This window comes from Mus caroli, chromosome 4 (assembly GCF_900094665.2).
Source record: "Mus caroli chromosome 4, CAROLI_EIJ_v1.1, whole genome shotgun sequence".
Classification (NCBI taxonomy): Eukaryota; Metazoa; Chordata; class Mammalia; order Rodentia; family Muridae; genus Mus; species Mus caroli.
The window spans coordinates 40,828,911-40,850,776 of record NC_034573.1 but is presented as its reverse complement, the minus strand read 5'-3'; the positions used below and the strand labels follow the sequence as shown (position 1 = coordinate 40,850,776).

The 21,866-nt window shown below is 50.8% G+C and overlaps 1 protein-coding gene across 1 annotated transcript in view; it reads left to right on the top strand.

The window, feature by feature from the left end:
• Positions 1-21,866, top strand: part of Gabbr2 (gamma-aminobutyric acid type B receptor subunit 2) — a 328,989-nt gene that overhangs the window by 176,993 nt on the left and 130,130 nt on the right. Inside the window, exons 5-6 of the mRNA XM_021159700.2 lie at positions 11,328-11,393; positions 16,772-16,972. Of these exons, the coding sequence (XP_021015359.1) occupies positions 11,328-11,393; positions 16,772-16,972 (267 nt within the window). The remainder of the gene's footprint in view (positions 1-11,327; positions 11,394-16,771; positions 16,973-21,866) is intronic.

Genomic DNA, 21,866 nt, shown 5'->3' with positions numbered 1-21,866 from the left:
AAGCAGCTCCCTCTTCTCCCAAGGGTGGAGGGAAGCAGCTGGCACCTAGAGCTGTAGACTCCTCTCTTTCCCTCCCATTCCCTCAGAGCCACGGGTGAAGTTGTTGGCATGGCAATCCCACATGCCAACTGTCGGTGTCTTTTCTGACTCAAGTAGGTTCAAGGTTCCCCCTTGACACAGCAGGTGGCAGTTACGAACCATTGGCTATAAGAGTTTTCAATTTGCTGATCTGGAGCCCCAGAGAGTTGTGGAGCTAGAGAAACAAGAACATTCACACATCTCTCCTGGTCTCCTCCAAAGCAGACAGAGCCTGTGGATAACACTTTTGTCCTAGGAGTCTCTGTGGATAAGGACATCTAGGGACAACCCAGGCAGTGGGTCACAGCTGGAGCTCCACCCCCCCCCCCATGCTATCAAGAACTGTGCTGTTTCTGGGGTCTGGATGGGTCCTGTGGAGCCTGGAGGACTCACGTGCATAGGAAAGGGAGCTGTTGCTAGCCAATCCTGCCCAGGCACATGCAGAGTATCTCCCCAGAGCAGAAGCTTGAAATAGCTTCTGGCCTCTAAGGCCCCGCTCAGTTCTGAGGGCTCTGGAGTTGAAAGGCAGCAGGTGTGGAGCTGAGGGATCGAGATCAGGGATGGAACAGGACGTTCTGCTCGTCAACCAAGTTGATTGAAGAAGTGTGGGAAACAGCAGCCAAAATACCCAGGCTTATCAGCGTCCAGCTCTGGGCTGGTCACCAACACAGGGCTGGCCACTAACTGTCATTTCCCATGTGAACGTCCCAGAGTCCTCTGGCAGGGAGGTTTTTTTTTTTTTTAGATCTATTTCACTGATGGGGACTGAGGGTCAAGGTGGCTGGCTGGGTAACCCCTCAAGGCCTTCATGGGAAGTAGAGGGCAGGCATTTCACCTGGGGACTGAAGATGTGTCTACTCTGCCCAGCTGCCCCCAGCTCCCTCTGCTGCCAAAGTTTGGGGAAGAGATCCTAGCACTGCATAGCTGGAGGCTAAGGCAGGGGCAGAAGGCAATCAATGTCTGTTTTTTTTCCTGTGGCTGTTTGTATTGTGCTACAGCGTGTACAGCTTAGCAGTAGGAGTGTGTGCTCCCTGGCCTGGTTCTAGATGTTGGGGTGCAGGCAGAGGTTGGGGTGTGGGCAGCACCATGCATTCTCTGAACTTGCCTGTCTCTCAGTCTTTGGCATCATGGCCTGTGGCTGCGAAGTTCTAACCTCATCTCTGGTGGCACCCCCTCCCTTCTCCACACCGTCCCCTCATCAGGACATTTCATGCTAAGCTGGGTGGACCCCTTCCACTGTAGCCCAATCCTCTGCCACTGTTTTCACATGGGGTTCCATCCCAGAATGCTGGAGTTAGACTTTCAGCATGTCTTTTGGAGGGTCACAACCTGCCACGTTAGACAGACTCTCCATTTCCTTATTTAAGTGCCCGCTTCCTATTAACACAAAAGCTTCTAGAAGCTTCTCATGACCTAGAACCAAACTCAGTTGTTGAATAAGCGGCACATGAGTGTCTAGGCAGCAAAGACTAACAGAGGAAACATGGGAGAAAATAGAACAAAGAACAGGCAGGGAGTTCTGAGGGGGCTGGAAGAAGGGCGAGCCTCTGCTTTAGTGTGGGCTAAGTGAAGCCAGGGCACAGAGGACAAGGAAGAAGCTGAGTATCCGATAACGGGACAGGCATCTGCAGCAGAGAGCAGAGCCAGGGCCAAGAGGAAAATAATCAATACCGTGGAGGATGCACCTGAGCTGCTCTCCCAGAATTCAGCGGAAATGGCCGGCACGATCAATCCTGTGAGAGAGAAGATGACGGTGTGGGACTGGAGAAGAGGGATAAGAGGATGCCAGGACGCTCGAGGACGAACCAAAATAGACGCGCCCCAGGAGCAACGGCTCACGCGGCAGCCAGAATCTGGGTTCTAGAACATTCTGTACTAAGAGAACAGGGACAACAGAGGAAAAGGGGACCTGGGGAGGTGGCTTGGTTGGTAAAATATAAGCACAAGGACCACAGGTCTGTCCCCAGAAACCCACATGAAACCCAGGCCTGGAGGCAGGGAGCCTGTCACCCGGGTGCTGGGGAGGGAAAGACCGGGCGATCTCTGGGGCTCACTGGTCATTAGAGCTAGCTCCAGGTTCTGTGAGAACTCTTAGAAGAATCAACCCCTGGCCTCAACACACGTGTACACTCATGTGAGCACTCACCCATACACAAACATGCACACATCCAACACGCACCGTAGGAAACAAACCTGGATCCCACGAAATTGCCCATAGTCGACCATTGTTGAACTATCAAATGCAGGTAGTGCAAACATGTAAGGCTGTATGTACTGGCTAGCTAGCTGGTCTCTGTGTCCTAGCCACTTTGGTATAGGAAAGGACACCTAGACACATTTTAACAGATGTTTTAATGTACAAACTTGAAGGATAAATCTCACAAATATCTAAACAGAGCTATGGGAGTTGTGGCAGGGGCGGGAGTCAAACGTCCCCCAAGGTTCTCACACCCAGGCTGCCCTCCAGCCTCTTTGTACCATGAAACCCCAGGATTATTGGAGCAACTGGGACATACATGTTACTGTGTGAGGCTCACGTGACGTACCAACAGGGAACCCTTCTGGAAGGTGGTCCTGAGAGCCAGCTGGCAACCATGTTACACTTTATAGCTGAGGTCAGGATAGAAACAGGCACGTGGGGACCGCGCAATCAGAAAAGAGAGCCGTCTAAATGATTGCTGTACATGGGGAAAAGCATGTGATCCCCCATAGAATACAGAAACGGGCACCGCAACAGTAACGGAGATGTGAAATCCAGAGTGCACCCTCAGAGCCTGAGAAAAGGGAACTTAAAAAAAAACAGACACCAAATTCTTGGTCTCTGTAAGAGAAGAGACCCACAAGAGGCAAGTTCACAGCCAAGCCTGACAGAGGAGGATGGCTGAAGTGAGCAGAGAGTCAGAACCCCGCTGGTGTGAGACCCAGGAATCCCTCCCTACCGCCACCTACATCTAAAACTGTAGCTAGAGGACACTAAGATAAACCTGGGCTGAAGGAACAACATGGTGGTATTCAAACCCAAAGCTGCCAGAACATGGAAGACAGCAGCAAGGAAAGTCTGGTCCATGTGCCCAAACAGAAAACAAGCTTTAAAACAATGCTCCAAATAGGCCATGGCAGACCAAACAGCAATTCTGACCAGAAACCTGAATGGGGTCAACTTCAACATGAAATGCCAGATTGTTGTTTTTGTGTTTGTTTCCGTTGTTGTGTGGGTGTTTGTTTGTTTTGTATTTAGTTGTGTGTGTGTTGTTGTTGTTGTTGTTTGGTTTGGTTTGGTTTGTTTGAGATACGATCTGTATGGCCTGTTCTGCCTCAGCCTCTTGAGTTCCTGCAGTATGGAACCCACCCCAGCATCCTGATGCAGGTATTAAGGGCTAACGGCTGGGCAGAGGTCTTCCACTATGTACCCAGAATCCTGCCAAAGGGGATCAAGAAGCAGGCACTGGGCAGGCCTGCTATGGATGAGGGGACAGTGGTATGAGATGACCAGGCACGTGGGTTGTCACTACTCCAGTTGATAGCTCGGTGAACTACAGAGCTGGCCTGCAGGAGGACTCCAAGGGGAACAGGTAGGATGAACACATAGCAGGAAGCTCCCATTAGCTCTCTTTTTCCATTAAAGACATAACTGGCATTTGCATTTGAATGCTTGCTAAGCACACTCTCCTCTCTGTGTAGCCTTCCCATGGTGCTCCTCTCTTCCTCACCACAAACAGGAGCTCAGTACAGGCTTTGACCCAAGCAGGCCTGGACTTCCTTCCTTCCGCTCCTTGCCCAGCTATTGTCAGCCACCCAATAAGCGCCTATGACAGTCCTCTCGAGCAGAACACTCCCAAGATTGAAGAATTGGTGGCTGGTGTCACATTGGAAACCCAAGAAAAGGATGAGAAGCAAGAAATGAATCCATGGCATGTCCCATCCTGAAATAATCCTAGGAGTTCCTGTAAAAGCCATGAAGAGCCAGGAGACTGAGAGCTCCCTGTGGTCCCCAGGCCCACAGAGCAACCTTGTGCGGGCAACACTGGTGGGGGCAGGGATCTCACCTCTGATCTCTTCACAACCTGTCCTCTGACCTCAGCCCCTGCTTCTGCTTCAACACCCATGACAGACACTGCCCAGGGCTTGATTTGTGCTTAGATTTATCCATTCTTTTAATCCTCCCAGTTACTATATAGTAGCGGCCATCAAATGATGGCCAATGGGCCAAATCTGGCCCTCCGTTCCGTTTTATAGATAAAGTTTTATTGTAACACATTCATTTAGAACACTGCTTTGGGCTGCTTTTGTGCTCCAGCGGCAGAACAAAGTAATTGCCACAGAGAATAATAATTGCCCATAAAAACCTAGATTATTTACTACCTGGCTCCCTATAGGAAGTATTATTATCTCCATTCTACACATTGAGAAGATGGAGCTCAAGGAACTTGACCCAGGCTGGAGGTCATGCAGCAGCCTGACAGACGTGGCGGTGTGGGGTTGAGGCTGAAGGAGGGCACGGAGTCACACAGCCTGGTCCCGGCTTCATGCCCATCTGCCCCTCAGTAGCTAGGGGATTCTTCCATAGCCTTTGAATATTCTGAATAATGCTCATATCCTTTCCCTTATGCGCCTTCTCATCAATAAATCAGAAAGGAAATAGCTCTGCAGCTTACACATGTGGGGGAGGCAAAAGATGGGGGATGTGGGAGTCAGCAAGGCTTGGGCTTGACAGGAATCCCCAGTACTTACCTTTAAGTACCTATTAAAGGCTGGACTCCCACAAGGCATCATGGGATCTCTACCTGCATCCCACAGGGCACATGCAACCCAAAATCGCTATGAATGGGGTCCGACACAAAACTGTAAACTTTTTAGAACATTGCGAGAGGTTTCTGCAGTGTCTACTGGTAACTAGGTTGTGCAGTTGGTAAGTATAAACATTGTCGATGACATCACTGAGTCTCGCTGTCAAAAGACTCAGTACACCTGCTGGAACCAGGTCTCTGACTCTAAAAAGAATAACCTATTTTTGAATGAGTCGTAAAAATAGCCCAATACTGGTAAGCTTTCTGCAGCTGAGAGAGCACAAAGGAGAACCAGCATTGGGCCCACCAAAGAGAGAGGACAGCAGAGTCCAACTCAGGTGGGGACTCACAGGTCATTTCCTATGGCTGATGGATGACACAAAGCTATGTGTATGGAAATCACACAGATGTGCCTTTCTCGAGGCTAGAAGCTAATACACATTTTGGCAATTGAAAATGATGATGTCAGGGCTGATTCCTTCTGGAGCTCAGCCCCACCCAGGTCATCCAGTGTCAGATGAGCCACCTTAGCTACTTCCAAAGCTTGAGCCTCATTCCATGGGGCGTTGCATCCCCACAGTCTCTGGGATGTGGATGTCTGTAGGAGGCTCTACTCTACATGAGAAAGCCTGAAGATGCACCCTCCCCGGCCTTTGCTCCGTCGAAGAGCCCTAGCCAGAATTGGTTTCTCCTTTCCCTGAGTGGCCAGGACAGGAAGGTCTTAGTAGAGACTGTCCTCCTTTTCCATGAATCAACCGCCCCCACATCTGTTCAGGCAGGAAGCCCAGGCCAACCTCTGGAAATAGCTTTGCCCAAGCCCTGAGGGTGCACAACCAAAGAGAAACCACGGTGCGTTGGCCCCGGGGCCAGTTTTGCTCAGAGACATGGCAAAGAAAGAGCAATATTTTTATGTGAAGCCAGATATATTATTGGAAAGCTAAATAAACATGAATTAAAGAAATGTCACACGTTGCCGGTGGGCTGCTGTGGGCTGTCCCGTTTCCATGCTCTTCCTGGAATGTGAGGACGTGTTTCCTGCTTCTGTGCCTTTAGGGGTATGTCTGGTGGGAGGAGGAAGAAAAAGGTCTAAGGCAGATTTTGGTTAAATGAGCATATTCATTCTGGAGCCTGTCTTAGCCAGGACTTTATAGACAGTCCCTGCTGGCCCTTCCAGCCCACGCCAGGTCAGTCTCTCGTAGCTAAGTCACTCATGTCCCTTCAGCACCTCATAGAGACCATGGTACATGGAACTGTGAGTTTTGGTAGCCCGGTGGTTAAAGGGAGGGGGCCTACGGGACTCTCTAGATGACCTACAGGTCAGTGTCAGGTGACCTTGGCCTTCCTTACAGACCCCCACAATCTAGTGGTTAAGAAGGGTACCAAGCTATGCTGAGACCTCAGGGCACTCATGTCCAGTCTCTGTCTCTTTCGTGACTCAGGATAGCATGTGCCATTCACTCCATGACCTTGCATGTCACCTGCCTGACTTCTCCCTGAGTGGCTCTACAGACTTAATGCTGAGCTCTGCAGCCCAGGCCAATTGGTGGCAGTGCGCATGGTGGGCGGGGGGAGGAGATTGGAGAGGGGGTTGTCTTACTCAGCCTGGGGGCTCTAGGCAGGATGTGTGGGCCAGCCCTGAGGGTCTGGGATCACACTTAGGTGGCATCTAGGCATCTGCCACCACTTCATACTAGTGTGCTTTGGAATCCAGAACTGCAGTTCTTGGAGCTGAGCCCGGGGATGGTGTGAACTCGGCTATAGGCTCAGGAGAAGGCTAGAAGCCAGATGAGGCAGTAAGAGGGCTAGCCCAGAATGCCCGCAGACACCCCATAGATCTGGGATGTGTACTAGGGCATGTTTCCTCCCCTTGTCTGTTGACAGCTGCTATCTGCTGGTGTGTTCTGTGTGGTCCTCCCCTTTTGGCTGTAGGCACTCTCTAGAAAAGGGCCAATGGATGGTAACATCATGCACACTCACTGTCACTTGGGGTCCAGAGTGACTCCATCATCCATTGCTGAATCTTTTGAGCCTTTGTTGCTCAAGGTGGGCATGGCAATGGTGTCTCTCTCAGGGAAGGGCTGAGCTGCCACTTGCCAGCCAGATGGTGCTTGAGGGTTCTTCCTGTGTTAGGACCCTCGCAAACTGGAGCTAAACTCATGCAATGGATTGAGTGTTCATTCACAAGTGTGTGATTTTTAGGTCGCACAAATCCTGGAGACAAGGGAGTTCTGGACATTGGATAAAAGAGGACCAAAAAAAAGGAGAGAAGACATCTATCCAGGGCTAGAACATACCCTCTGTGTTCATAGGCATACATGAGGCCTGATGCTAGGAGCTCTAGGAGTTGGGAGTCTGAGTCAGGGTTCTGGGTGTGAGAGTCTAGGTGGAACTGGGTGTCCTCCTCACTCCACTCCACTTCTACGACTGCCTCATTCAGATGCCCTTCTTGGGGCAATGGCCTCATAGGGTATGAGTGCAGGGCCTTATATGGGCCATCATGAAAACTGTCACTGCCCTGACTCATTCACCTTCACTCCAGTAGGCCCCAGAAGAGTCAGGTCATGAAAGGCTGGGATTGTCTAGTTGACAGCCATGGCTTTGTTCTCCGCAGATCATAGCTTTGTTCTGTCAATGTCTCCTTCAGGGACACACCTGCATCGTTCTCCTTGCACATTCTTTTTTTTTTTTTTTTTAATTTTCAGTAGAGAGGTTTTTGAACCTAGGGCCTCAAGCATGTTAGGCAAGCTCCATATAGCTGAGCTGCAGGCTCTCTCTACACAGCCCAGGTCGGCTTTGAATGTGTGATCATCTGCTTTATCTGAGACTACATGTCTGCTCCATGGAGCCCGATTCTCAGGACTCCGGGCCCTAAGATCAGGAAGGTGAGCTCCAGCCCTGGCAGAGTGAGGCGTTGGCCGGAGGCGACAGAACAAAACTCTCCATACACCTCCTTGGATGCTGCCTTAATCCCAGATGCGTGTTTCCCATTTGACCCAACACTTCACCTGCTCTCAAGGCAGCAACCACCTTGGCCCCTGCTCCCCCTGCCCTCCTGGCTAGGAACAGGCCCTCTACTCTCCAGAAGCACACTAGACAGGAATAGCTTTCTGACTCAGGGGCTTCCTAGCTCCCAACAGTGTCTCTCTTCAGGGCCCTCTGAGGGTCCTGAGTACCAGAGGGAGAGTCCAGCTCTGGATGCTGTACAGCTGAGGGAAGCCACTGGCCTCTTTAGGAAGGGGAATTCCTAGATCTTTGATCCCTCAGGCCTATCAAAACCCGACATCTTGAGAGCCCATAGCCAAGTGGTCCTTGCAGCATAGTTGTCATAGCAACAGAGACATTAACTGGACTAAATGGAGTGGCAGAGATGGTTGTTTATCTGTCAGCAGGTGGTGAGTTGGTCACCATAAAGATGTGGGTCTTTTGGTCCATTTGAGAAACAGACATGTGAACCCAGACAGTACCAGGCCCCAGAACTAGCAGGGTGTCAGTACAGTGACAATCATGCCTGTCAACTGCTAAGCAGCCAAGGACCCACCATGGTGCTCCAGGATTGTGTCAGCAGCCTCTCCTAGCATCAGGCCTCATGTATGCTTATCACTATATTCAGCCTGCCCTGTGCTGGCCCAGAGGCCAGAGGGAAGTCATGCTGTCCTTGAGTCTGGGGAAGACAAAATAAAAGTGGATTTGGACCATGATGAAGGCAATTGTAGGTGCTCTCAGCCTAGGGGGGAATAGCCACTGAGTTTGATCAATCAATGACATGGCAAGTAAGGGAGCCAGAGCTAAGACGAGGGATGAGCAACAGTGTTTAAGGAGAGGAAAGAGAGAAAGAAGGACCTTTGGGATGTAATTTTGTACAAAAGAGGAGGGAGGAAGTATGGGTAGGCAGACAGACATGTGGATGGATGGATGGATGGATAGATAGATAGATAGATAGATAGATAGATAGATAGATAGATGGATTGGTGGGTGTGCAAATGGATGAGTGTATTGATGGACAGATAGACAGATGGACGGATAGATGAGTTGATGGGTTGATGAATGGATGAATAGATTGGTAGACAGGTGGATAGATGGATAAACTGGTAGGTGGGTGGGTAGGTGGATGAATGGCAAAGAGGCATGTCTGCAGAACACTGCAGGTAGTTCTTTCTTACTCCATAGAAAAACAGTGAAAATATGCTGCAGGAGATTGTAGGTGAAGAACCTCAGGCTCCTAAGAGTGTTTAATGAGCGTTTGATCTAGCTTGGGAGCCATCTCTGATTTCTTCCATCAGATCTGGAGTTTGCTATGGATTTCCCTCCTCTGTAGAGGCCACTGGGCATGGTAGGGTGAAGGTAAGAGTCCAGCTATTCTCTAAGGAAAGAGGAGTGTTGATCAAGCCAAAGCATAGGGCTGCTCAGGGAAAGGCTGGCTCTGGAGCTGGTGAACAGGTGGAAGCAGCAAGCTGAGGCTCAAAGTGGGAGGGAGGGAAAGCGGTGAGTGGAAAAAGACTCCAGTCTCCAGCTCAGCGAGTGGGAGGCTGTGGTGCCACTCCCAGTTCCCAGAGACACAAACAGGAGGAGGAAGGGGCTTGTAGAGAAAGAGGAGGGTTCAGCTTGGGACATGTTGAGCTGCAAGGAGCCAAGAGACACCAATAGACATGTTCTGTGGAAAGCAGGGCTAAATCTATGTGAGTGACACAGGCTGGACAGCTGCGGTCAGGATGCGCAGCACAACGCTGAAGGCAGAATAGGGTCCCAGAGGCTGAAGCTGAGGAGGGAAGACAGGAGGGATTAGGGGTGACAGGAAGCCAGAGAGAGCATCCTGAAGACCAGAAGGCAGGCTGTGTTGTGATGAGCCCTGACCACCTGTATCACAGGCAGGGTGGGGAGAACAGGTCAGACAGTGCCTGTTTCAGACGTGACAAAGATGCAGGCTTAGGAGAGTAAGGCCCAGGCATGGAGCTGGATTCGGAACCTAGTTTCTCTGGCTCTGAAACCCAATTGGCTGTTTTACTGTACCATATTTAGCAAGTGGGGTTAGCAATCCAGATGCACAATAAACCTGGAAGACGGATGAATAAATAATGCTTGGACGGACAGGCAAACAGACAGACAGACATTGTTAGCTGCAAGTGATGTAAAAAAAGGTTTCAGGCAATAATGGGAAGGCCGGCCTGTTCCCGGGAGCCCATCGACAGAACGGAAGCAGCCTGAAACTTTTTATAGCACTGCAGACTGTGGAGACAAAGGCTTCCCTTCCTCCAGCATCTGCTAACGACCCTTTAAGGCCTTTTTCTGAGCAAATGCGGAGGGGTTTTGCCCCCTCTCCTTCCCATTCTTACTTGCAAGCACAGGCTAGTTTTAGCACAGGGCTTTCTTTATTTTGCTAACACACATGATGAGCAAGATGGCCTCCCAGTCAGCACTTTCCAATTTTAAAAGGCTGCTAAAAACTCATCTTTGAAGCCATGCTTCCTGGCCCCCCACCATCAGAGGGCCTGAGAGGCCTGGAGAGGACAGAGGCCAACAGGTGCCTCCTGCAAAGCTGGGTCAGGAATTCACATGGGCAGGATCAGGCATCAGCCAGTACCCAGCTGGCCTCCTGACAGAAGGGTCCAGGCTGGGTCCCAGTCCCTAGAAAGTGACCGAGACCCACAGGCAGGTGCTTGGTAAATGTTTGGTGAATGAATGCATGAGTTTCATGCCCTTTTCTTGGCAACACATATATGTTAACCACCCTGCGATGACCTGTGTGTAACAAGGAAGAGTTTGCAGGCAGAGATAAAGATGGGTTGGGGCAGTTACAGACAAGTGGCTAGCTAGCATTCACTGGGTGTGTGCTGTGTTTCAGGCACTGTGGTAAGCTCCTCTTGAAGGGTTCTTCTCCCAGTCATCCCAGAACCGATTACAAGGGAGGTGCCACCACTGTCCCCGTCTTTCAGAGGAGCCAGGTAAAGCTGAGATGAGATGAGAGGGACCCCTGAATCGGCCCACAGCTCATTGGTGGCGCTTAGACATTAGTATGATCCCAAAGCACCCCAAAAGCTGTGAACTGGGAGCCCTGTGAGCTCAAGGACATCTCAGGAGACTGGCTGTCATGGGAACAAAAAAGACCACAACATACGGACAGTATGGCTAGCTTGGGGTCCTGGCTGTGTCACTCTCCTGTGGCCTCAGTTTCCCTGTAGGTAAAATGAGAAAGGAGATTCAAGATAACCCAGTGTCCTTCCTTGGTAGAAGATCAGGGAGATTCTGTGGTGTGCTGTCTTGCCCCAAAGTCACCCATCAAATCGGGGTAGGTGACTGCAGCTCAGCCCAGAGCAGCATAACCAGTCTCTGGGATGCACAGTATAGGGTGCTTCATCTCCCTCCCTGTCGGCAGAGCTCTTGGGTGTGAATCTGGGCATAGAACAGTCCCCTGGTCCCGGCACTGAGAATTTCCTCGTTTACCTTCATACTCTCTTCTGCCCACAGGGGAACGACGTGCGGATCATCCTTGGCCAGTTTGACCAGAACATGGCAGCGAAAGTCTTCTGTTGTGTAAGTGAGGCTTTGGAGTCCTGGGTTCACTGCACATCCCAAGCTGAGAGTCAGGCTTCCCTAGATCAGAGTCTGGGCTTGGAGCTGGGTGGTTACAGGGGGACCTGGAGGTACTACAGCAGCCCTAGGGGACTTTTGAGTCTCTCTGGGACATTCCAGACACCCCAAAGGGACTCAGACCCTTCCCTGCACCTACAGGAAGGGCTCAGAGCTGGCAGCTGGGGATACACTGCCTCCTCTGAGACAGGTTATATAAAGCAGGTACCAAGTACTTTTATACTTTACCCAACTTACCCCTGTTCAGCAGCCATGAGAGAGGTAACAGGGCAGAGCCCTGACTCCTGGTGCAATCTACTCCTGACATTCTTACATATCTATTAAGGGTCCCATTGAGGAACATGTCTGCTTCCATTGCTGTGCTTGGCTCCCCCCACTTCCCCTCAGGTCAGGAGGGAAGTCTGAGTCACTGGTGTTAGCATCTACCTCTGGCCTCTAGTGGAGGGGGCCACAGCTCCCTATTCTCTTGCCCATTTTGTCCATAACTTGGCTGGCATGTGAATGGCAGGCATGTAGGGACTGTAAATCCATCAGACAGAGCCAAGGTGGGAGAAACAGAGGAGACTGAGGACAAACCTAGAAGGTGAAGTTGAATGAAGACATACAGGCACCCAGCAGGCCCAGGAGTGACAGCAGACAGTGGCTAGACACCAAGGACACACAGGTCACCTTAGCCTGCCAGCTCAGGGGTGAAGCAAAAAGACTGAAACAGACCCAGAGGAGACTTCCAGGCCTCAGAGAGTGAGGTGACGCCAGAGTCAGCTGGCCACCTACATTGACATTGGGCCCCCCTACAGCTTCATAGAACACTTCAGAAAAAAAAATGAGAGCAATTACTCCACCTCAACAGCTCACAGGAGGACATTGAGTGAGACAACGCTCTGTTTATGAAGCCTGAGCCCCGGCTTTAAGACCTCCTGTTCCTCCAGTCTATGGATGGGCATCATGAAAGGTAACCACTATGGGAGAGGGACCCCGGGGAGGGGGGCTGGGCACCAGGATCCTGAGGAGCTGCAAGATGGTTGTGCGGTCCAAACCCAAGGAAGAAGCCCAGAGTGGGCCGGCACTGACTCAACAATGTCTCCAGAATCAGAAGGTCCTGTTTTCCCCAGGAGGATCCAGAGGAACAGCAAAGCAAGCTCCACATGGAGAAGGCCCAAGAAAGAAGCTGGACTTGACCCACTCGCTCACCAATTTCCCTTAGTGTCCATTGGGAAAGAAACCAAAGGACTCTGGGAGAAAGTGAACAAGAAAGCGTCACCCCCAAAAGAGGCCGATTCCCATGTGCCGTGAACATACTCAGCAGCCTTGAGTACTGGCTCCAATCCAAGACCTTGTGTGACTGAGACCTGTCTTTGCCCTGTGCCAGAGAGAAATGGTTCCAGGAACCCTGGCATCTGCTTTGGTACATCCACAGGCTCGGGCTGGGCTCCATCATGCCTCCTCTCCCACCTCCCCTCCTGCCTGTGCGCTAGAGAAATCTCCATGCTGACAGGGAGGGTTTTCTGCCGTGGCTGGCTGCTCACCCATGGAGGAGGCTCTCAGAGCATTGAGTTGGACCCTTGGATGGGATCTACCCACGAGGACATACATGGTCTGTGTCGTAGGAGAGAGTGCCTGTCAGTACCAATGGCCCTAGAGAATCCACCAATGTCCTCACTCTGGATCGAAAGTGCAGGTGATGCAGGGAGTGCGATCTCAGAGCGGGGGACCTCCAGACCCTCCTATTCCTAGAGTTGGGTTATAGCTGGACAAATGAAGAAGGCCGTCTAGTACAACTTTGGCAGCCAACAGGGCCGACCATGACAGGGGTAAGCAGCACTGTGTTGTGCTCCTGAGCTGGGAGCCAGCCACTGTAGAGTCTATATACAGCCCTGGGCAGGGCCGGCACTAGCTGCTGCATTGATTCAGAACCTGTGGTTCCCCTCTGCCAGCTGTGTGTTCTTAGGAAAGTCATTGAACATCTCTGCTACCTCTCTTGCCTAAAATACAAGCAACTATCTCAGCCGTGCCTGCCTGATGGGGGGTGTGGCTTGGAGTGGGGGCATCGCCCCAGATACTCTTGCTCAGCTGACAGGAAAGTGTACCAATACTGTGGTTGAGGAACTTGCAGAAAAGGGAGATGCCCCTCTTGCATGAGGAGGAGGGAGGCAAAAGGAGACCTAATAAAAAGTAAAAATTGGATTTTGTTAAAAGATATGTGTGTTGTGGTTCAGTCACTACTGCCAATAAGAATCATGGCTGGAGGAGCTAGCAGACCTGAGCCTTGGATAGCCCATCAGGCAGAGGGTCCTGAGACCCCTGCCCCTCCACACCACCAATAGAAAACATGGAGCCAGCGTGGTGGAAGCAGAAGATAAAGCTGCTTCAGTCAGTACTGCGCAGCCTCTGTTGAGCACTGGTCACCATGGGGACAGGAGGTCAGGACAGGAACTCAAGTGGGACAGGAACCTACAGGCAGGAGCTGATGCAGAGGCCACAGAGGGGTGCTGCTTACTGGCTTGCTCATAGCTTGCTCTGTCTGTCTTCTTATAGAACTCAGGACCACCAGCCGAGGGATGGCACCACCCGCAATGGGGTGGGCTCTCCTCCATCAATCACTAATTAAGAAAATGCTGTACATGCTTGCCTAAAGCAGGATCTCTCTTACAGAGGCATTTCCTCGATTGCTGTCCCCTTCCCTCAGATGACTCCTGCCTGTGTCAAGTTGACATAAGACTATCCAGTACAGATGCCATCTGTAGAGTGGCCCTGGCTTAGCCTGCAAGTCCCAGGGAAACAGATGCAAACCCACCCTCTGTCTGGTAAAGGACACAGATAAATGTCTCAGCCTCACTCACTGTTCCATATCCCACAGTGTGGCTCTTCACACAGGGACCAGCACAGAAACTGGACACATGGCCACTCCCCTGACTCAGTGGATGGTGTGACTGAGCCTGTCTGTAGATGCCTGCTTCTGCCTATGTATGGTTCCACTCTGAACATGCACCTCATGGGCTCCCACATGGAAAAATCAAGGACCTTGGGGACAAGGGAATAATGAGTTGAAATGAGCAAGACTTTTGTAGAATGATAATCAGCAAGGACCTTGTGACCTCTGGCTGCCCTGCGGAGGAAGGACGGCAGAGAGGAAGGCAGGACACCATGGCAGGAAAGGCTTCAGAGCATGCACGCCTGTGCTGCCTTCTGGAAAGTTCCTCAAGGAGCAGGCTGGATGGACCATGCAGATCTGAGGTCTGCACACACAGTGCCCTGACCCTGCTGCCTCCTGTACCCTGTGTAGCCCACAGCCCTGGTGAATGGTAACAGCTGTTAGCGTCAGAACCAGGCCTTGGGCTGCTTGCTCTCTTATTACCTGTGCCTCCTAAGCAATGTGCCTCCCCTGTAGACAAGAGCCTTTAAAATCCAGGAAGCTTCCAGAAAGAGGCTTTATTTTGCAAAAATAAAAAATAAAAAATAATAATAATATATGGGGAGGGGGATACTTTAAAATGACTCTAGAGTCTTGCACCTTTTTCTCAGCAGCCGTGTTTAAGGAAATCCCTTCCCTTGAGCCAGACAGTCTCATAAGCACAGGGGAGACAACAGCAGACTCCTCATACACTAGGGTGAGAACCCAAGTGCACATAAAACCAGGCCCTGGTCAGACAGTGGGGTGGGGCTCCCCCACAGGTGGCAGATGAGAGGCTGGGGACACACAGGACCTGCCACAGATGAAATGACTGAAGCATTGAGGACTTCCTGTTCAGAAGTCTAGCCCCTCCCAGAATGATGGTACCACTTGTCATCCCCCCACAAGTTCAAGACCAGCCTGGGCTCCGCAGAGTCCCTGTTTCAAAAGCAAAACAACACACCCAAGTCTTGTTCTTGGTCAGGACCTGGCATTATCTTCTTGTAAACAATGTTTCTGAGACTGAACCCTGATCAGAGGGCTCCCAGCTGCTGCCGGCTTTTGTCCAGCTGTGAATTTGTTATGCACATGAAAGATGAGTTCTCCATGCCAACCGCCAAAAACTCTGCCACAGTGAGAATTATAGTCTCTAGGAAGTTGAGCTGGGGCTTCATCTGTAGAAGTACGGTGTCTAGAATGGGAGGGCTCAGCGACAACAGAAGACTCCATAGCAGAGGCGGTTGAAGGGCTCTTTCCTTAGTACCCAGTTACTCTTCCAGCCTTCACTGAACCAACAGGTAAAGGCCACAGATGTGGGATCTGGGATTGCATGGTGGAGCCTCCAACCCACACCCACGCTCTGGGCTTCTGCTCACTGCGCAGTAGGGCTTTCTCAGGAGGTTAGAGTCTCACCTCCCAGAGCGATGAGTGCAGCCCATCTCAGTGCCAGGGCCATCTCCATCCCCACACAGGCAGATAGATACCTCTGTCTAGGGCATCTGGTCACTGTTGGGAACATGACTGTCACCTGGGGACGTTACCCTGAGCTTAGTGTGACAGACCAAGACAGTACTGAGGAGTTGACTTGAATGTGTCTAAGCCACGGAATGCATGTACTTCCTGATATGAAGTAGCTACAGTAAGAACAATGGGAAATTAAGATACACTGGAACATCCTTGGATTTGATAAGCAGCAAGCTTTGTAGCTTTATAGTCAGCAGGCCAAGCCTGACTTTCCTCACTGGCTATGTGGCCCTAGAAAAGTCACTTTCCCTCTCTGATTTTCAGTTTCTCCATCTCTAGCATGAGGATGGCAAGCCTTGTTCTGACCACCTCCTGTGGGAGAGATGAGTATCAATCAAAAAGGTGCAGGTTGCCATGTGCAGCCAGAGTCACTGCCTTGCTATGTGGGAGCCATGGTTCAAAGATGCTGTCTGCCAGTGGCGCCTTCTGTAAGCACCAAACTGTCTGCTGGGCCACGCTCAACAGCTTTGAGACCTCTGTTGTAGAGGGGATGTTGGTGCATGCCCACTGCTCTGATGGCATCCTTGATGCAGGGCATCTTTAAGGGCTGAAGACCAGAGATGCTATGTTTCTTCCTCATGGGCAATGAGAGCTTGGTGAACAACCTGTTACCCTTTTCTCTTAGGCCACCAAGGAGTTAGTTCGTGGTGAAACACCCATCTCTTGGGTGTGATGCCAGAACCTTCCATCGGCTTTTCTATGAGCAGAGTCCTCAGTTTTCTTCAGGCCTCAGACTTCCCTGTTTTATCCTACCTAATGTGCCAATGCTATCTGGGGTCCTCAGAGTAGCAGAGAGAAGGTGGCTGGCAGAAGTCTGCACACCCTCTGGGAGGAGGAAGCATGGCTCTTGCACCCTCTCCTGGCACCCCAAGCCCCACTGATCCTGGGTCTTATCCACCTCCTGCAGGCCTTTGAGGAGAGCATGTTTGGCAGCAAGTACCAGTGGATCATCCCGGGCTGGTACGAGCCTGCGTGGTGGGAACAGGTACACGTGGAGGCCAACTCCTCACGCTGCCTGCGCAGGAGCCTCCTGGCTGCCATGGAAGGCTACATCGGAGTGGACTTCGAGCCCCTGAGCTCCAAACAAATCAAGACCATCTCAGGGAAGGTCAGTATTGGGGTCCCTTCCTCCTGGCCAGCCTGGCTTATTGAGTAGGTAGATGTTGACAAGGTTGCCTCGGGGTTGCTGCATGCTCCTAGCAGATCAGTGGGCTTTTCTAAGCAACAACACTTGGAAATGAGGGTAGGTGGCTACCTGTCTGTCAGAAAGCAAAAGGATCCAATGAGGTGACTGTTCTGGGTGGGGTTGGGGCACCTGAGACAGGATACAAAAGAAAGATACTTACACCTAAGAGGTAGAGCCCCAAATTGTGGGACACCAATCACTGCCAAAGTCTCTTCCTGAGCTCCTCCAGCTTGGAACAGCCTGGAAAGTGTGTGTCTCTCTCTCCTAATACCCAACTCAGTGATGCTTCCGTGTCTATTAGGTGCACCCACGCAATTGGGAAGACGTGTTCCTTGAAGCCTCCCTCCACCAATGACCATTAGGGTCATGCCCCTGCCTTGATGCCTCACAGGGATTGCAAATGCAAACCCCCACTGCTTCTGTCTGAATGATATGGAAGACCATAGCTGGCCATGCCAGCACACACCTGTGATCCAAGCACTCAGGAATGCCAGGCCAACCTTAGCTACACAGAGATTTCAGGCTAGCCTAAGCTACATAAAAAGACCCTGACTTTAAAAAAAAATGAATTGTGAAAAGCAAGAGGCCACAGCTAAGGTGACTGTGATATCCACCACTCCTGCTCTGGCCAGCCACTAAACCCCATGCAGTGTTGAATGTGCCTCTCCTACCTGTCTATGCCCAGGGCATGCACGTGTGCATGTGCATGGATGTGTGCATGCCGGTATATTTTACTGTGTATCCCTGGCTAGCCTGGAATTCATCTGGTAGACCAGGCTGGCCCTTCAATTCACAGAGATCTACCCACCTCTGTTCGCCAGTCCTGGTACTATAGGCCGGGGCCACCATGGTCACTGTGTGCCAGGAGTTTATACCTTCAACCTCGGGCTTTTACGGACCTAGTCCATTTCCTAGGGAAGCTTTATAACCAAGTGTAGATAAATGTTTTTATTCATTATTTAATCCCAGTCAGAACCACCTTTCTACCAGTGATTTATTGGTTTGTCAAAAACCTAGCAAATCATTAGGACGGGTTTTGTAAACAGCTCCTTAGATCACGTTGGCACCTGGCTAGAAAATGCTGGAAGAAATATTTTTCTATCAAAATCGATGTGTGCAGGGGAAAAAAAACTAAGTGAGACACTGAGGAATGAGCAGAAATAACTCTCATTTGGGTAAATGTTATTTTTATGGGTGTCAAAGTTTGCAAGTTATTAAGAGCCTCGGATCCAGAGTATACTATATTTTAATTTAAAAATAGCGAAGTTTGAGAAAAACGCAAAAACTAAGGGGAAAAAAATCCCCAGAGGCAGACGACAGGATATTAACCAAACCAAGCCTCGGGCAACAAAAGCCATAATGGTCCACAGGAGCCCTGGGAAGCTAAGTGACATGGTTGGTGATACGACGTCTAAAGGGTCTTGATGTCCATCTGAAAGCATGACATCACCCAGGGCGGGTGCCCTGGAGGCAGGACTGAAGAAGAAACCATATGGTACTGCTGACTGGCTTGCTCCCCTGGCTTTCTCAGCCTGCTTTCTTACACACCCCAGGACCCCCTGCCCAGGGATGAAGCCACCCAGAGTAGACACACACACACACACACACACACACACACACACACACACACACACACACCTATCAACTAAGAAATTTCACCACAGACTCACCTACAGGCTAATCTGAGGCAGTTTCTCAATTGATGTCCCCTCCTTCCAGATGGCCTGAGCTTGTATCAAGTTGACAAAAACCAACCAACACACCTAGGGAGGGGCTCCTGTGCCCAGCAGGACTCAGTCATGCGCTGCGGCCCTTGAGTCCTGACACTTCCCGTTGACACACAGTGATGGGAAATGGTGGGAGGTTTGGAGGGGGAGGTCACTATGCCCACCCGATGCTCTGAAACAGAGGCACAGAAGGGCATGGAAAGGCAGGGGAATCCAGGAGCCAGCCTCACAGTGCTAATGCCCCACCCGACACAGCCTCCATATGACTAATGCCCTGGGAGACAGTGAGGGTAGAGTAGCCAGCTCAGGGGGAGGAGGTTGGTGCCCTATGGGGACACACTGGCTGGTTAGGCAGGTAGCTGTGTCTATAGCAATATTCTTCTCTCCCTTCCTCCTGGTCTCCACTAACAGGGTTCTGACTGGAAAATGGTCAGTCTCTAGCCTCACAAGCCAGCTGTGGCCAGGCTTCTAGGGTGGCCTGTGAGAGAGATGAACGTTCCTCAGGCTTCCAGAAAACCTGCCACGGAGGGAATTCATCTTCTGTGTTGTTTGGAATTAGAATGAGCCCCCTGGCCCTCTGGCGGCCATCTTGATGTGTAGCCTTGGAAAGAAAACTCCGTTCTAGACATTGAGATTCAGAGAGAAGATCCAGATCTCTGGTCCCTTAGTGAGGCTGGCCTGGAAGGCCGTGGGGGACATTTGCTGGAAACAGACCCAAGCAATCTCATGGAAGTCACAGATAGCTTGTTGGCTGTTACACGGTGAGCCTATGATTGACAGGGGGGAAAGTCTTTTAACCTCCCCCTCTTTTCTTACCTGGGGTACTGGTAACGATGTCTCCTACAGCTTAGTGAGGTAACACAGTGGGAATTTCTTAGTCTGCCCCCAAATGTCTCCTACAGCTTAGTGAGGTAGCACAGTGGGAATTTCTTAGTCTGCCCCCAAAGTGCTCATTAACATTCAGGCTGAGGGCTGGGCTCGAGGTTCATGGGGCAGAGCTCACAGCCACAACAGTGGGCTAAGGGGAGTGAGCCTGCACAAAACAGATGAAGGTAGCCCAGAAGTTCTCTGAATATTCTTCCCAGCCAATGGCACTAGCAGCAGCTGCCACTCTGATTCCTTTGCCCTACAGTCACCACTCTGGACTTTGAATGCCTGATGTCTTGTGGGCCTTTCCTCTTTCCTGAAACACATATGAGTGAGTGACATGGAAGGTGTTTCATGTTCAGTGTTGCATAGTATTCCATGATGTTACCCTACAAATCCCTCCATCCTACCTGGAGCAGACCCTCTGTGTGGCTTGGTGTGGAAGAGTCATCAGTGTGCGTCTCTGGCTGGACCTGTGGCTTGGATGCCCCTCCCCTGCAGCATTTCCGTGTGCTTGATCACATCAACTGTTCACACACCCTGCATGCAGACCTACTCTGGTTGTTATTAGAACTGGACTGACTGTAAATCACAGTCTAGGAAACGGACATGTTAGTCACGTTAGTCAGTTCAGGCTGGAAATCCTGTGACTTTTGCTTCTCTCTCTCTCTCTCTCTCTCTCTCTCTCTCTCTCTCTCTCTCTCCCTCTCCCGCTCTCTCCCTCTCTCTCTCTCTCTCTCTCTCTCTCTCTCTCTCTCTCTCTCGTTTCTGAGAACTGCTTTATGTTCTCTGGGTGGAGCTGCCATGTGCATTTTTTCTGATCTGCTCCTCTCTGCTGTGTTGTGATGGAGGCTTGCTGGCCCCGTGCTTGGGTGCGGACTCTGGTGGGACTTCTGAGTCACAGAATGGGCATCTGTGGGCTCTCACAGGCACCGCCAAGCAGCTTTCTAAAGTGGTTCTACTGACTTGCACACCCACCCGCAGTGAGGGGGACCTCCAGCCTGTGCACAGCCCTGTCAGCACTCGGTGCTGTCAGCTTTTTAATTTTAGCCAAGCTTGTGGGTGGGACGTGGTATCCCACTTGAGTCTTACTTTGCCATCCCTGACTGCTTAACGGGATTGGACACTTTCTTGTCCTTTTTATACATGTGTGCATCCATATGCACAGGAGTGTACACGTGAAGGCAGGGAGACAACATGTTGTCCCCAATATGTTCAGGTGTTGTTCTTCAGGCATGTCATCCACCTTCTTTGAGGCAGGGTCTCACCCGGAGTTCACTGAATAAGATAGACTAGCTGGTCAGTGGGACTGCCTGTCTCTGCCTCCCCAGTGCTGGGATTATAAGTAGGTGTCACCACACCTGGATTTTTATGTAGGTCTTGGGGATCAAACTCCAGTCCTTGTGCTTGTACAACAAGCAGTCTTACCAAGGCAGTACCATCTAGTCTCTCCTATATTTTTTTTGGTTGTTTTTCAGCCTCTTTTATGATTGCTGTTTGGGTCTTTCACCCACTTTTCTCCTGGAGTCCCTGCCTGATTGTCTTTTTCTTTTCTTTTTCTCCTTGCCCACTGGTGGCCAGGAGACAGAAATTCCCTCTGGGTTCTCCCTGAGACTCCCTTGAGAGGTCTGTGTGGGACTCTCTTCTTCCCCCACTCTGTGACCAGTCTCTCACTCCCTTGGCGTCTTTGGATGGGTAGAAGGCCTTGTTTTTAATGCAGCTGCACTCATTAGGTGCTCAGTGCTGTGTCCTGGTGAACACTGAGCCCTTCCTCGACAGTTAGGCAGTTCAGCCTTCCACCATGACCTTCAGGTTCGTTCTGTACCTTCATGTTTCCATATAAGGTATGCACACAAATGATTATATGCACGTCTAAAACAAAATCAATGTTTGTTTTGTTTTCCATATGACGGGTGACTTATCAGGACCATTTATTGAAAGGGCCATTTCTGACTTCCTCCCAGTCCACGCTGCCTGACCTCGGCCATGAACAGAGCAGCTGCACGGCGTGACCTAGCTATGTACTGTTGTCCACTGTCCTCTAGGGTCCATTTATCTTTATGCCACTGTCACACCATCTTGATGTTATCTACCGCACACATTCTCCCTGCTCACCTGTGTGAAGTGTCCTTTGCCTCACCTTTAATTCTGAGCACTTTCTTAGCAAGGGGTAGCCTCATCTACCATTTCCTTCCAGTCTTATGATGTCACTGTTTCCTGCT